This window comes from Acanthaster planci, linkage group LG16, assembly GCF_054643075.1.
Source record: "Acanthaster planci isolate LZ-2023a linkage group LG16, COTS_SCS, whole genome shotgun sequence".
Taxonomy (NCBI): Eukaryota; Metazoa; Echinodermata; class Asteroidea; order Valvatida; family Acanthasteridae; genus Acanthaster; species Acanthaster planci.
The window spans coordinates 690,900-706,859 of NC_141792.1; the positions used below are offsets into that span (position 1 = coordinate 690,900).

A 15,960-nucleotide genomic window follows, 5' to 3' on the forward strand; every position below is an offset into this window, starting at 1 on the left:
TTTGAGGTAAAAAAAAACAAGTAGGCCAATTGTCTCTGTAAAAGTGATTTAAGTTAATTCTTATAAAACAGTATTTTTTGTTTACAACAGCATAGAGTGGTAGTGATTTTATTGGTAATTTATTTTTAAATTTGTGAAGCAGACTAAGAAATCCTTCCCATCAATCTTTGCGAAGCGCCAATTTTAAAGATGGCGGAACATCCGGTGCACGAAATACCGTCTTGCTTGTAGTAAATTTTACTTTTTTAAGACGTAAAAAAATGAATTTTTCGGAGCCGTTTAAGCAGAGTAGTCACCTCTGTAAATTTTCTCCGAATGGGAAATATTTGGTAAGAAATTATCGCCATTTCATGAAGTATCATTGTTGGTCAAGATCTAGCCCAGGTTGGACGTTGTACTGCAGTTCACTAGTTCTAGTTGTACGGTCAGGGAGTCCACCTGGGTTAGGCAAGATCAGAGCTCAGCCGATCATACCTCATGCATGGTCTCAATGCGTTCCTAGCTCTATGCTGTGACTAAGCATTCCTTGCTCTATATCATGTCTATGGACTAAGTTATATCTAACGTTAATGTAAATATCCTTGGCCGGCCTAACATCGGCCAATTACTCTGCATGATTGGTCATCTGGTCATGTTTATGTTGGTCGACCCCGCATGAAGTCTCCAACCATGTCAACTGACACGACTGAACTCCCTATCAGTATCATGCCGATTTTGAAACAGTCTTTTTTACTAAGGATGTCGGTCCCAATTTTAATTTAAAGTTTAACTTGAGTTTTATGACCATTCAAAAGGTGATTGGCTGATGGCATAATAACTATGCTTAAGTCTAGGCCTACCAATAAATCATGCAATAACTGAATAAGAGACTGACTGACAATGAATGACTGATTGCTCGTGTGTATCGACTAATCACACAATGTCATGCCCAGCATCTTTGCTTTGATTGAATCTGTCGAATAAGTTGAAACTGGAATATCCATGTCCAGACAATGCCAGAAGACTAGATCATAGCGGATGAATTGGGATGACATGTGTCATTGACATGCGTGCGTGCACGTCACTGTCATGACTGTAAGTTGCCCCTACATTCTAAGTGCAAGAGTGCATGTGGTCATGATGGTCCTGATTGTTATTGATGGTGTATCAAACATGAGATGATGACTTGATTTATTTTCAACAGTTCAAGCAAACTTGAATCCTCATTTCTGATTGGTCCATCCATGCCATGCATGCCATGGCAACAACAGCGTGATATTATAATGCACATGTTGTATCACACAGTCCATATCACATCCTACCCCCAGAACTGTGTGGCTCGTTGTCTGCTGTGTTCCCATGAAGGCCCTGTGGTGTGGTGTGCCATTGTCCTCGAATTGACACAGTGAAAAAATGTTAATAATTCTAGCGCTACCAGTAAAGAAATTTGCTCAATTGTCATACAAGTGAAGTGGTATCTGTCTGTCACTGTTAGTTACTTTTACATGCATTTTGGTACATACACACCGCATTGTCAAGTCTGCTTGAAGATAAACCTATTATCAAGCTTGTGTTTGTGGAACAGGGAATAATGTGAGATATCTGTGTTCCGCATACCACAGGCCAATAATGTGGTGCATTGTCTTGCATGTGGGACAAAGAAAATGTTACAATTTCATGAATGTTCTGTCTTGTAGGCTAACATTCTGCAGTACAGGCTGATTGTGCGAGATGTCCAGTCTCTTCAAATCTTGCAGCTGTACACCTGTCTGGACACTGTCCAGCATATGGAGGTATTATTATGCAACGTATGCCATATATGCACATCCCTGCAGTAGTTTTATGATTCATCAAGTATTTGAATATTGGAACTTTAATTTTGAATTTAATTTGAAGGAATAAAAAGTGATTTGAGCATTATGATTTGAAAAAAAAGACTGGAAGTTGAGGTGGAACTCAGCAGTATTCTGACTGGTCAAACTAACTTCAAGATGTTGTATTTAGTTCAAAAACAAAGGCTGATTAAAGGTGTACATTTCTTCATTGTCCCTCATCAAAATGAATGGAATCTTTAAAAGAACAGAGAAGAAGATTGATGTTCAGTCTTCAGAGTAAACTATTATGACAATTAACAATCATTGCTTTCCATGAGCAAAAGTCGTATTTTTAAGCAAGGAGTTCTACTAATACTTGTCATTGGGGTCGCTATTAATGTATATGTACATTAATGTATATGTACATTAATGTACATGCACATTAATGTGCATGCCTACAGCGCTAGGGTTCATGACTAATCTCACTATTTTGGGCAGTGGTCATCAGATTCAGCCTTCATCCTGTGCGGCATGTTCAAGCGAGGCATCATACAAGTCTGGTCCCTGGAACAACCAGAGTGGACATGCAAGATAGACGAAGGATCAGCTGGCCTAATCGCGGTACGATGGAGTCCAGATGGCAGGCACATACTGACCACTGCTGAATTCCACCTGAGGATCACTGTGTGGTCACTAGTTACCAAATCGGTGTCCTACATCAAGTATCCTAAGGAAGCAAAACAGCGTAAGTGTATTCAGAAAAGGTTATTTTTGCCCATCAACATTGTACATTGATAAATATTAGGGTGTGGTGGGGTCTGGTTGGTTGGGATGGGATCAGGTCTGGTTGAGTTGAGGTACACCACCAGCAGCTTGAATGGCCTATGTGAGCTGATTGGTGGCATTGCAAGTCCTGACTTTTTAAATGACGTCCATGCCGAAGAGCGTCACATTCTTGCTAAAACAAAGGATGCAAACTGTGAACTAGTTTAATGAACTTTGCAGTAGTCATGCGTATATTGGCAGTTTTCACAAGGTTGCAGCATCTGTTTTGGAATTTTGAAATACTTCTCTTGTGAATCTTGTCATAAACTTTTCACTGGGTTGGCACATATGTTTTTCTTACAGTGTTGAAATATGTTTTTTGTTCTTCAAAGCAATGCACTTCAGTCATGATGGGAAGTACCTGGCCTTAGCAGAGAGACGAGATTGTAAAGATTTCATCAGTGTCTTCGCTTGTAACACATGGCAGTTGGTGAAGGTTAGCCTCCGTATTATACTGCACAACAGCCTTCTGCTGACTACAAATAAAAGTTTAAGACTTAAAAGTTTGCATTAACATGTGGCCAAATTCAGTATCAGCAACAAAGGGTATCATGCTGGATCAAGAGAGGGCGCTAGTTTCTTAGCAGTGGAGGCTCCTTTGGTCGGAACTAAACTTCGCTGGTTCATGCATGACTAGGAAATGTATGCATTACGGTCACGTTGCTCCCAAGAAAATGAACACTCCAGAACAACGCGACTCTTTTCAACTGATGAGGGGGTGCTTTTGCTTGAGGCCAATTAATCAATTACTGGGTGTTTTTACGTGATACTAATGTTATGTTTGTGCGTAGGTTAGCAGCCAAAATCAACCGGTGATTAACAATGGGGAGGGGGTCGATGTTGGTTTCACCCTTTTTTTTATTTTCCAGTGCCATGCTTTGTTCTTTGGCTATACAGCATTTTGAGACAGACACCAGAGACATGGCTGGACTGGAGTGGTCTCCCGATGGCAGAGTGCTGTGTGTCTGGGACTCACTGCTTGAGGTAAGACTCTCCATTAAGATCTCACTAACCTCTTTTGTAGCGTGGCAGAGTGCTGTGTGTCTAGACTCACTGCTTGAGGTAAGACTCTTCATTAAGATCTCACTAACCGCTTTTGTAGCGTGTAAGTGTTTTCTCTTCGGCTACTCTTCCCTTCGGTTTCTTAGAGAAGGTGGGTTTATTGAGGTTTTCAGTGTTTTTCTTAAGATTTTCCCGAGACCTTTTGGGATATCCAATTTTCAAGAGTAAATATAAATCACAGAAAGACATTGTAAAAGGAAAACTGAAAGAATACTGAAGTATTTTACCAAACCTTCATCTTTTCTAGGACATAAAAAACAGCACTGACAAGTTTACAGTTTGTTCTCAACGTATGAATTTCCTGTTACAGTACAAAGTACTGCTGTACTCTGTTGATGGGCGTTGTCTAGCCACCTTCAAGGCATATGATTATGCCCTTGGAATCAAGTCTATAGCTTGGTCACCGTCAAGCCAGTTCCTGGCTATTGGAAGTTTTGATCAGAAGGTGAGTGTCAATACCGGATCCTTCTTATTTTCATACAAATTAATTTTGGAAGAACAAATTGATATGACTTTTAATCAAACCCTAAGTTTCATTTGTCCCTTATGTTTCAAAGCTCAAACTGTTTGTCACCATGACTGTTGTCACTATTTTGTCCCTGTAGGTTCGAGTTTTGAATCACATAACATGGAAGACAGTGGTTGAACACACTCATCCACCCAACCTTGACAGTGGCTCTGTGGTAAGTACTTAATTGAAGCCAGACACAAGTGGCAAATACACCATGCAGAGTCATCTACATGTGTGCATGGCAGAAAAGTTGCCCTAAAAATGAAAGTCAACATGGATTGTACTTGGTGCCAAACTTGTCTTGTTTGCTCACCCTTGGATATTTTCTGTCATGTCTTTATGGCTTTTAGACGTGACCTATGAAAGTAGTATGCTCTTTGTGGTACTTACTGCTAACAGACTACATAAAGTGGGCAGAACTGAAAGACGTTTGATTGTCAATGGTTTGAAGTTGACTAGTCTAGTTTCTATTTTTTTCACTGTTCTGTTTCTGCCGTCCAACCTTAACTCCTGGCACCATTGCTAGGAATCTTCCCAAATCCTTGAAAGTTCACTGTGCAGGAATAACAAAGGCACATTCTGTGGACTTCAACCCTCAAGTCACCACAAAGCCTCAAGTAAAGCTCTACCTTCCTTAATCCTACAAAATCCTCCAAAATCTGGCAAATTTTGAAGGATGTAGGAAAGTCATAATGAGGCAGTTATGATGATTCTGCTTCTTTCAGGTTTTATACAAAGAGGTGGAAAAGAGACCCCAGTTGGTCCGAGAAGGGGGTCGAGGAGGCAGTAACCAGACCAGCTGGAGACCAGACACTGCCATGTTCAGTGTCCAGAGTAAATGTAAATTGACTTCTTGTATTTGCAGTGTCTAAACATTCCCATTCTAATTATTCGCCAAATTTTTTTCCCATTTTTTTAAGGTTGAAAATACACTCCAGTCCTTCCTCAGAGTCAGTTCAACAAATCTGTGTTGAAATTGCTGCATTGGGCAGTCAACAGCAGGATCATAAACTGAATAGGATTGTTACAACCCAACTATAGCATCAGTCCCAACTATGGGTCCCGAGCTGGACCTAGAGAGGGCGCTGTTGTCTTAGCAAAGGAGGCTCGTTTGGTTGGAATTGAACTTCGCTGATTCGCGAATGACTGGGAAATGCATACGTAACTGTCGCATTGCTACCAACAAAACCGACGAGGGGGTGCTTCTGCTTGAGGCGGATAGTGCTACAGTTGGGCTGGCCCAACTATAGTCAGCAAATTTCCATGGGAACTTTCTCAACCTTCTCTTAGTTCATGCAACTCACATCTGACAGAATTCCTCCAAGATATGCCAACCTGTCGTGTCATCTACGACATCCAAAACCTAGCTCCTGCAAGTGCAGGTTGCCGATACAAACAAAATGACATTGGCACGAGGCACACACTGGCACTCATCTTTGCTGTAGTTGAGTTGGTCCAACCACATCTCGATAGTTCAAACAGGTTTCCAATTTTTTTGTCAGTGCTATATTTAGTTCCTCTTCATCTCATCTTGTTGCTCCTACTTGCTGTTGTGCAGATGAGGTCTTAACGGAGGGCTCTATTCAGATCCCAGTGGTCAAACCGGACCCAGATAAAGCCAATCCAAAGGTTGGAATCAGTCAGCTATCATTTAGTCCTGACAACCGATACATGGCCTCCAAAAACGGTAGGTGGCAAGACACTGACGCTAAGGTTGAATTTGTCTATTCTGGCAAAGCGTTACACTTTTCACCATGTTCTACTGCCATGATTTCCTCACATGTGAAACAGGTCAGTTCAACTGTAGGAATGTTTCAGATGGTCAAGTTCTATTTTCACTTTGCTATCATAAACAGTGAAATCATTTGATTTCTCCATTTTAATCCTTTGTCGTGATTTTCAGATAACATGCCCAATGCTTTATGGATATGGGACGTTCAGAAGCTGTGTCAGTCTGTGCTGCTATTGCAAGTCAATACCATCCGCTGTAAGTTTGACGGGATTAGATCTTTGCCATTAAGCCTAGTATTTTATGACCATGCTGTTGATTTTTCTCATAAATTTGGTTCAGTCTACATACATCGTCAAAACATCAACAATACAGTAATCAGTGAAGTACCCTGAACATCAGCCTAAAATTTGCTGATATCATTAGATTCAAGTAATGACTCCAAGTTGACTATTTTCTTGAAGGTATGCAATGGGATCCCATCAAAGCAAGGCTGGCCGTATGCACTAGCAGCAACAAGCTGTACATATGGTCCCCTGCTGGCTGCGTTGCAGTAGAAGTCCCTGCTGAAGGTGTGTATGGCAACTTGGTGCTTGGGGCTTGATTCCCTAACCCTAACAGTCCTCAATCCTTCACCTGTTGGAGGACTGAGGACTGTTAGGGGAATAACGTTGTGACCATCCACTGCTCCTGGCTGTCCTCAAAGTGAACACATCAGCTCTTTTAGCCAGGATGCATCCTTCATCTTTTGAGAGCCCTCGTACGCCTCTAGAAAACTGGAACTTTTAAACCCCACAAAATCTTCCACTGCCTAACACAAAAGTTCAATATTTCCTCAGTGCCCTACATTTCTCAGACATTGCTTTTGCTCAGAGAAAACGGGCCTATAGAGGCTTTGCATGAAAGCCATCTTGTATGGCAGTTCTTTTGTTCCACAAAGAAAACTCCTTTGTGTGTACCCTTCTATCTGCATCAATCGCCTAAATGCCTAGTGATACAGTAGAAAAGAACAGTTAATTGTTGGCAACATGAATATGGATCCTTGGCAAAGCACAAAAGTATTCATTTTAATCGCTCACCACAGATTAATGCTAGTGGATTTGTACGTGCATTGTATCTTTGATTTAACAGCAAGTTTCCAAGTGAACTGGTTGCAATGGCACCCCGACGGTAACGCCATCTTGCTGATGAGCAAAGACCAGATGTGCGTCTGCTTCCTGACTGAGGACTCGGCTTAAGTGACCGCCATTATGCCATCTCCTTGCTTGCCTTGTCCCAAGGACACTTCATATGTTTATTCCACCTGCTTCGGGACAATTGCTATAAAGCAAATGCCTCGTATGTGCCATCTAAGCTTTGTCCACAGCAAGAAATGCTGGATGTTGAGTGTCTGCCTTAGACTGGTCAGTGATTGATTTAAAATGCCGATTTCAGACTGGGGCCCAGATCTAGAAACAGAAGACATGACACAGTTGACATCATATGAACAGTTGTAGCATGTTTCCAGACCTGACAAGAAAGCAAGACACAACTGTGATAAACAACACTGGACGTCTTATAATCTACACCAGCATGAACTGGCCAACAGCAGATTGGAAGCTTCAGTATTGGTGCCGTACTACTCATGCAGTCATCTGTTTGGGCTGGACTTTGGGCCGTAATTAACCTTTCTTACTTCCTGTGATATTTTTGCCAAGCAAAATGCACTCTTTAAGTAAACTTCAAGCAGTATGTCGTCTTTCAACGAGTGACTGATGCAAAGGCATCGTCACTCTGCAAAACACTCTTCAGAACACTTAGTAGTAGACACTAGATGTGACTAAACTTGCTCCATATGAAGACTCTATAGACATGATTGTGTATAAACTTGTACCAACTTGCCAATGACTGTTGAGTCAGCATGAATGCCTTCCGTCAAGCCGTCTTTCCATCTTCTTCTCGTGCATTATTAGGGTAAGTCATTTTTTGCACTTGTTCCAGCAACCGTTCATTGTAGCTGCACTTTTTAAGTATTATTTTCCATATCATAAGCTATTGCCTAGCCAAAGTTACAGGTTCTATTGTGTTGGAAATACTATGCTGATCGTAGCCAACTCCAAGATATGACCGAGTGCGGTTTTTGTTCCGGAAAATCTTGAAATCTTGTAATTAGAAAAAAGAGCCTACATGTACAATCAGATGTTTATAGTTTTCTGCTGAAGGGACCTTTTGAAAATATTGAAATCTTATTCATTGAGTAAAGTCTGGTTGTGGAAAGATGTTGAAATATATGGGCATTATTAATTTCCATTTTCAAAACAAAGGACGCAAGTCTTCTAGATACGCTTACTCGTAGACACAGCAGCACAGAACTATGAAATCAATTTTATTAATCCGAGAAATGCCTTAATTTTAAATCATGAATTAATTTTGTTTATATAATGCTAACAACTAGGTGAATCCTTGGGCACACGTTGCAAAGTTGCTAAGGGGTAGAAATGTCCGAAGCACAGCGGCTAAGTCATTTGGAAATTAGGCCAAATAATTCAAATGACATGACACAGATTCATGCCGAATAGCAAATATGGACATTGAGTTTCATGTTACCTGTGTGCTGTGCCATAACTGGGTTAATGCAATACCCTTGAATAAATTAAATGTGAGGATATCGAAACTTCATATCCTTAAGTTTGAAAATGTAAAGAGATCAATTTAAATAAATCAATTTAAAAAGTATATTTACATACGTTTGTGTTTTTGTCTTCATATTAAAAATATGAACCTGGAAAAATGTCAAACTGTGTAAAAGTTTTGGCAAGAGGACAGCTAGACTTTTGAAAGACCTGGCCAAACTGCTTTCGCCAAATACTTCAATCTTTTTAACAAAACACGAAAGATCCAAACTTGTGGAACTTATTGAAGTTGACCATCACACTAAACACTCGGTTGAAGGCTTGATGTCTGATGTCCTATTAGCTAATGACGTTTGCTGTCATATGTAAGCAACGTTTTCTTTGTTTACAACTTGTTAAGGGCGGCATCATGTTTTGTGTTCCAATACTAGAATAATGGATACCAACGGAGTATTGCCTTTGCTGAAGAATTATGAAGCAATACATGTGCAGTGTACAAAACATAACAGAACTTTACGGTTTACCAACTATTCAAATGAACACTTAAATTGTATTGCTTTAAACTCATGCAATATTTGTTCATTTAGAAAAGGCTGAATTTTCCCTCGCTAGAGCTGTCAACATGAGGGGAGTCAGAGCCACCGTTGAAATTGAAACTGAAGCTACATGTAGATGCTGGAGAGCCATCCACATCATTTCTCTCCTCAACTTTGTCCTGACCGCTTCCAAACAGTGACAGGATACCCCCTGGAGGCCTGGAGTGGCTAGTGTCCATTGGGCTATCAGGTCGGCTGAAGACGGCTGCAATTATGAAAATCTCATCAATTTTCAAATTCTGGAAGGAACAGAGCTGCTATTTGAGTTTTGTTGAAACATTGTAAAGAGGCTGTTGGCCTGCCATCTACTTCCCTGTTTTTATAAGTTCAGTCCAGGTAAAAGTAATTATTGTTCTACCAAAGTCAGACTCACATGTACCAGTAAGATGAGGAGATGCCTGATTACTGCTGGAACCAAAGATCTGTGTGGGTGTGTCCGAGGCTTGCTGGTTGGCTCCGCCCACCTTGGGGTATAAAAAGTACAGTTGGTAAAAATTAGAATCACATTTTCCAGCTCTGATAAGTTTTCTGATTGGCTTACAAATACATGTACATGTCTGCTCCAATAATCCTGTACACTGTTGATGAAATCACATACTTTCATGACTTTTTAGTCTCGTGCTCAAGACTATTTTGTTCATTTTTTCAATACATTCCACACAACACATAATGCTATACGTCTTACCCCAGGGAAAAAGGAATGGAAGAAAGGAGACTCAAAGTTGTCTGAGGAGGAAGTTGGGACATTACTTGAAGGTTTCTCTGTCACCTCACTCTGGAACAAAATACACGTACAGCGAGAATTAAAAGAAATCAGTCATGATTAAAAACCAGTTTTGACCTTTTCCCTTGATTCAGGCAGACTCAGAACAGACATGGGTTTAGTAACACAGCTCATGTAAAAATGTTACAGTGCATTTATCACTATAGATTAATTGGGCGATGCAATTGTGATCAAGTGACCTGCCCAAGAACACAAACCACAACCATACAGAGTGGATTCAAACCCTCAAGTTGTAGAATCATCTTCTTGATCTTACAAGCTCAGTGTGTCAGACTAGAAGACCAGAGCACAGTGACAACATACATGTAGGCCTGAGTGAGATGCCATTGTGGCAAAGTGTCTTGCCCAAGAACACATACGAACTACAACCCCTTGGGCTGGACCGCAATCCACAATATGCAGAATCACCTACGCAGCCATCAACTCCATGCCCGACCACAAGCGAGAGATCCGAGACTTACCTCGTTACTCTCGGTTCCAAACATGGGCCTGAAGGAATAGGAGAAGCCCGGTGACTTGGCAAACTCCTGAAGACTCTGCAGATGGGTGTCCAAATCAAAGGGACTGCGTGGGGGTAAAGACATCACAGACCCTGGGGTGTCTGGGTCTTGGAAGCTGGTAGGATCATCAGCTGGTGTTGGTGGGGCTTCATTTGGAGGTGTGTCTGTTTAATTGGGGGAGAGGTGTTAGCGTTATTGATGTACATGTATCAGTCATTACCTTTTTTTACACAAAAAATTCACTGCCAACATTTTACTGCTACAAAGACGTTTTAAGCTCTGAATTATTGAAGGTGTATGAAGAAGCTGGAACAGTGAGCAATGTACGTAAGATTATAACCAACAAAACCTCAGATCTAATCTAATCTAAGAATATAACCAACAAAACTTCAGATCTAATCTAATCTAAGATTATAACCAACAAAACCTCAGATCTAATCTAATGTAATCTAAGATTATAACCAACAAAACCTCAGATCTAATCTAATCTAAGATTATAACCAACAAAACCTCAGATCTAATCTAATCTAAGATTATAACCAACAAAACCTCAGATCTAATCTAATCTAAGATTATAACCAACAAAACCTCAGACGTACCTGCATCATCAGTTTCTCTGCTCTCCTTTTGGTTGACTTCAAAAGGTTGGCTCTCTCTGATTGGCTCATCCTGACTTGTAGTAGCTCTCTGATTGGTTGAAAGTTTGGATTCTTCTATTTTGTTCCAGGTGGAGTTTTTGGGCGGCGACTTTGTCTTCTTCAATGCAAGATCATCACTCGCCTGTGGTATGACCGACTCTGGTTGCTTCTGCTAAGGAAAATATCCAAATATTGTATATTTTCATAAATCTTTCAAGTTGAGTGCTTCATTTTGAGTCAAAGATACATGTGCATTAAAAGCTACTTTAGATGAAACAAGGCACAAATACTGGTCCACTACAGAAGAAAACAAGTTTCAAATTTCTGTACAGAGTTTCCTGTTCAAAGTCTTTGCAGTAACAAATGAGAAATGTTGGAAGACGGGAGACGAGTTAGAAGACAGGAAACTGGATTGTAAACAGATACAGTATGTACTACTCCTTTTAAAAAAGTTCTTCAACAATTGATTCATAGGGCTGGGAAAAAAGGAAGTGTCAAGAGGGCACAGATATGAATAACTGACTGGATTGTTGTTTCCACTTTCTGCTCTAGTCTGGAGAGTAAACTGCTGCGACGGATTCTCAAATCTGCCGTTGGCACTTGCAGCAATTGGACGAGGGGATGCTAAGATTGGCATCTGCAGGTAAGGCGGTTGCCGCAGTTGCTGGGGGCTGGCTGGTACTGCAGTGGACCGCGCGACAGCAGTCCCTAGCAGAGGGCTCTGGAGGTACTGGGGCAGAGCTCTCCTGGTGGGCTGCTGGAAGAGAGGTGACTGAGGGGGGATGATCTGATGGGGCCTGGTTGGCACCGACGCCTGCAGCTGCTGTCTGGCTTGTTGCTGTTGCTGCTGCTGTGCCTTCAATTGCTGGAGTTGTTGTTGCTGGTTCAACTGCTGCTGCTTTTGCCTGGAAAAAGGAGGACGTTGTAGGCAGCAAACATGGATTCACTGAAGTTTCTTGGCTTTCTAAATGTGTTTTCCATGTGGTGCTTTAAAGTACACCTCCCAATGAGAGTCAGGAGTGGCGTTATTCTGCTCAATATACATGTATATCACCAAATGCATTGATTGCTTTCTGAAGAAAACCAGACTGCAAAAAAAGTGTCCACTGCTGTACATTGGTGCTTCATGAGATCGGCTTGTTGGCATTTGATCTCAGGTTCTTACCTCTCCAGCTCTTTCTGACGTATCTTTTCTTTTTCCTCTTCAACTTTCCTTTTGCAGTCCTGTTCTTCCTCTTCCTTGACTCAACAGATCAATTAAAGTGATATTAATTACAACAGATCATAAATCAAAGTAAGACCTTTGGTCAAATAAAAAAACAAAAACATCTTTCTAAAGTGCACCATGCATTTCTTTTTTCTGGCAGCACAGAAGACAGGAGAAAAATCCTTGACAAAATGGCCCATGTGTACCTTTTGTTGTTGTAATCGCTTTTCCGTTCTCTCTTGTATCTTTGCCTCTGCAGCGGTGACTGATTGCTGGATTTCTTCCTTTTGTCTCCTGAGGTCTCTTGTTCTTAACGCTGCCTTGGCTCTGATACCCATTTAAAGTTAAGGAATTTCTAATTAACTTTTAAATGAACTCTTGAAAGAATTTACTCATTTAATGCTAACGACCAGGTTTATGCACAGTGACGTTTTGAAAAGTTTTGTGAAAGGATACATTCGGATGATCCAATCTGCCAGGCTTTCAAATGGTTTTGGGTCTGTGAAGTAGAAAAGAGGACAAAGAGAGAAAAGACAGCAATGGAATACAGAAAAGAAAAGATAAGCTGAGTTGGAAAGAGTTTTGGATACAGATGGACACACAAGGAATCGGGAAGTGCGTAGAGTTCTGTAATGAAGAAAGTGGTTGATAAATGGAACAAGGAAAAACACATTTAAAAGTGAATAACTGTAAACAATAAAACTCATGCAAGGGGTACAAATCTCCAACTTCTTGCAACTGTACATGCATGATGGTAAGAGTACATAGCCCTCTATGTGCAGCTGTAAGCTACTGTGTGATTTTATTTTACTAAGGGGTCAGTGGGCAGGCCGTCCATGGCTCCACCCACCCCTTCATCCCTCCTACCATTCTGTTTCTTCTCCTGTTTCTCCTGGAGAGCTGTTTCCAGCAAGGACACGTTGTGCTGTGATTTGTTCAGTCGTTGCCTCATTCCTCCCACCTGGTGCTGCCACTGTCTAAGCTCAACGGCCAACTCTTTCTCCTCATACTTGGCCTTGTACTGCTCCCAGACAGACTCATAATGCCGCAGAAGTCTCTCATGCTCCAATCTTAGCATGCGCAAAGACAAAGATAGCATTTTGTAGAGTTGGTCCTTGATGTGATCAAATTCTTTTAAGCACCATTTTTGTTAATTCGGAGTTACTGGGAAAGAGTTATTATGTCACCCTTTAAACATCGGTTGATTGAAAGCAACTTAGATAAATTCCCATTTAAAATCTTGCATTTTTTGAAATCAGACACTAGCAACAAGTGCAATTTTTTAATGAGCCCGTCTAAAAGCTTTGACACTTGATTCCTACTGCACCCCCTTACTGTTCATCACATGCTCAATTCAAAAAAAGTTCAATAACAACATTTCTTACTTTCATAAAAAATAATGAAATAAAGTACTCAAATCCAGATACAAATAAGAAAAGTACGCTTACTGTTCAACCTGCCACTTATCCTGCAATTCATGTAATTCTTTCTCTGCAGTCTCTTGGTTCAACTCCAAGGCAAGGTAATGATTTTTCAAGCTTCAAAAACAACAAATTGAAAATTTGTGAAAGAAAAACAATGAATTGAAAACTATAGAGAAGCAGTTGTATTTTAAAGTTTCCATTTTGTCAATTGTTTACATGGCCAAATTCTTTATGTCCATTTTCAATCAAGAGACAAGACACATTTGTATTTCACCTTTCATAAGTCTCCTTGTTACGACAAAACTGTTGATGGGCTGCTTTAGTCTCCTCATCCAGTCTGGCTGTGTCCTCCTGTAGTGCCTTTGTACTCTTTTCTTTCTCTGAGACGGCTGCTTCAAAGGCTAAGCATTGAAACCAAACAGTTCAAGTTCTTTAGCAAATGACTGAATATCAGTTTTTGCTTCCTCTCAAATATTTCACAATTTTTTTTAGCTTTTACCTGCTGCCTCCTGTTGTTCTTTCTGTATCTCATTTTGCTGTTGTCTGTTCTCAATTTCTGTCAAATTAGAATAAACGAGCAAAGATTAAACAAGGCATCATGTGCTTTATTTGACACAGATTCTTTGTGCAGTACAAAACATTAACTTCAAATGTGGGGGTAAATTCTAACTTGATGCAAACCTACAGCAGTAAGATGAGAGGCAACATCTTTACCACTTGAATTATGTATTTTGTTTGCTTTTTGGAGGAGTAGAGATGGGAATTGTCTTACCTAAGCTTTGAAGGATTTTGTCCAAGTCAGCCAAACCAGAATCCATGAGGACGATGCTACCAGCTGCCATGGTGAAGTCAGAAAGTTGTGAAATGTAAACTAAACAGAAAGAGAAAATCACAACTAGGTCTGAATAATAGTCCGAGCTTAAGTTTGTTTACATCGTCCTGTACATTGCATTTTTAAAGTTTTTTTGCCTGAAATGGATGGCTCTTGTGTGTTTGTATTTCAACAACCAGCTGCTTTACTACTCAATCACAGTGCTGATATGTACCATTGACGTGCACATGTACAGTACATGTTTTAATCTAACACTGACTTAGTACCTATTACAAATACACCCCTCCCCCCAAAAAACGACCACCATCTGACCCTAGATTTGTGGGCTTTACCTATAAAAATTTAGATTAAAAAAAAATTTTACCCAACCAACCACCCTAATTTATATTTCAGTGTAATAGGAAATGCAACTAATATTTTGTTAAGCCTTATCTGTTTCTTTATATTTTTTTCTCTGTGTTTTCACCAGTACTTGCAAGCATATAGGCCTACTCAGCTTTTCAACATTGGACTGTTCAGCATGTTGCAAAGTAGGCCTACTAAAAGTATAGGCCAACTAGCTATTGTAGAGCCTTGTGGGCAAGTATCACTCATGTTGTTAAACATATTTTGTCCATAGCATAGGACTAGGCCTAAATCAAAGATCCAGGTCTGAGCATAGCCAATTTTACATGTAGTGGGCTAGGCCTGCAGCGACGTTTGATGAAAGTCGGACCTATTGGACCTTCCCGGATCCTCATCAATGTTATTAGGCCTGGGCCATGTAGTGTGGCACGGACTCTTGCTACTGCTCTGGATGGAGCGGTAACAGAGTCCGTGCCACACTAGTCGCTAGGCCTACAAAACAACGTTTTACCCAAAATGAACAGGTTTGATACACTTTTTATTGGCTGGTAGGTTTTACGGAGAATAACGATATAGAGAAACCATATTCCATGGATTTAGGAATGCAGTTACATTAGTCAGACCATAGACCTGAAGGAGAAAAAACTATGGTAGGACCTGCCCGATTTTGTGAGAAGCACACGGTCAGGTCCGACGGGATCTGACTTCCATGCTAAAGTAAAGAAGCAACAAGGCGGGACAAAGCATGAGTAAGTGTACCAAAAGAACTTACTTAATTTGTGGTTCTCACCAGAAGTTGTGGCGGTTTAAGTCCATCTTTTACTATTTCTAGGCTTACAGCAGAAAGGAAATCTGAAAACGTTATGCACGTCATAAAACTTATTTCTACTTCAACAGTGCAGTGCAGTGAGCTACATATCGCACATACATCGATATACGACGACTGTTTTCATACTGTAATAAATGTCAAGCTCTTTTTTACATGTACATGTAATCGGTACGCGCATGCGTCACTCCCAACCGCACACGAAACAGTTACTTTATTAACAAAGTTCTTTGCCCTTTAAATTTTGGCGCGAGTTTATTTTGCACAGATTTACCA

At 40.5% G+C, this 15,960-nt stretch overlaps 2 protein-coding genes across 4 annotated transcripts; one reads left to right on the top strand and one right to left on the bottom strand.

The window, feature by feature from the left end:
* Positions 1 to 158: 158 nt before the first annotated feature.
* wrap73 (WD repeat containing, antisense to TP73) lies at positions 159 to 8,104 on the top strand. The gene is made up of 12 exons (XM_022244937.2): positions 159 to 329; positions 1,677 to 1,772; positions 2,292 to 2,538; positions 2,951 to 3,054; positions 3,516 to 3,602; positions 3,991 to 4,125; positions 4,286 to 4,363; positions 4,917 to 5,031; positions 5,750 to 5,878; positions 6,095 to 6,178; positions 6,385 to 6,492; positions 7,052 to 8,104. The coding sequence occupies exons 1-12, from the start codon at positions 261 to 263 to the stop codon at positions 7,156 to 7,158; spliced, it is 1,359 nt and encodes a 452-aa protein (XP_022100629.2). The 5' UTR covers positions 159 to 260; the 3' UTR covers positions 7,159 to 8,104.
* A 145-nt stretch (positions 8,105 to 8,249) lies between these two features.
* On the bottom strand, positions 8,250 to 15,791 carry LOC110984597 (uncharacterized). 3 transcript variants are annotated; one of them, XM_022244935.2, is made up of 15 exons: positions 15,631 to 15,791; positions 14,454 to 14,552; positions 14,181 to 14,237; positions 13,956 to 14,082; positions 13,706 to 13,795; positions 13,125 to 13,327; positions 12,714 to 12,756; positions 12,464 to 12,584; positions 12,216 to 12,289; positions 11,574 to 11,955; positions 11,012 to 11,222; positions 10,374 to 10,576; positions 9,814 to 9,903; positions 9,508 to 9,592; positions 8,250 to 9,333 (listed from the first exon to the last, which is right to left on the bottom strand). In XM_022244935.2, the coding sequence occupies exons 2-15, from the start codon at positions 14,521 to 14,523 to the stop codon at positions 9,116 to 9,118; spliced, it is 1,974 nt and encodes a 657-aa protein (XP_022100627.2). In that variant the 5' UTR covers positions 14,524 to 14,552; positions 15,631 to 15,791; the 3' UTR covers positions 8,250 to 9,115. The 3 variants fall into 3 exon arrangements, with proteins under 3 accessions (XP_022100627.2, XP_022100624.2, XP_022100626.2); XM_022244932.2 differs by having other exon boundaries at positions 9,502 to 9,592; XM_022244934.2 differs by having other exon boundaries at positions 9,502 to 9,592; positions 11,012 to 11,219; positions 15,631 to 15,790.
* Positions 15,792 to 15,960: the final 169 nt, after the last annotated feature.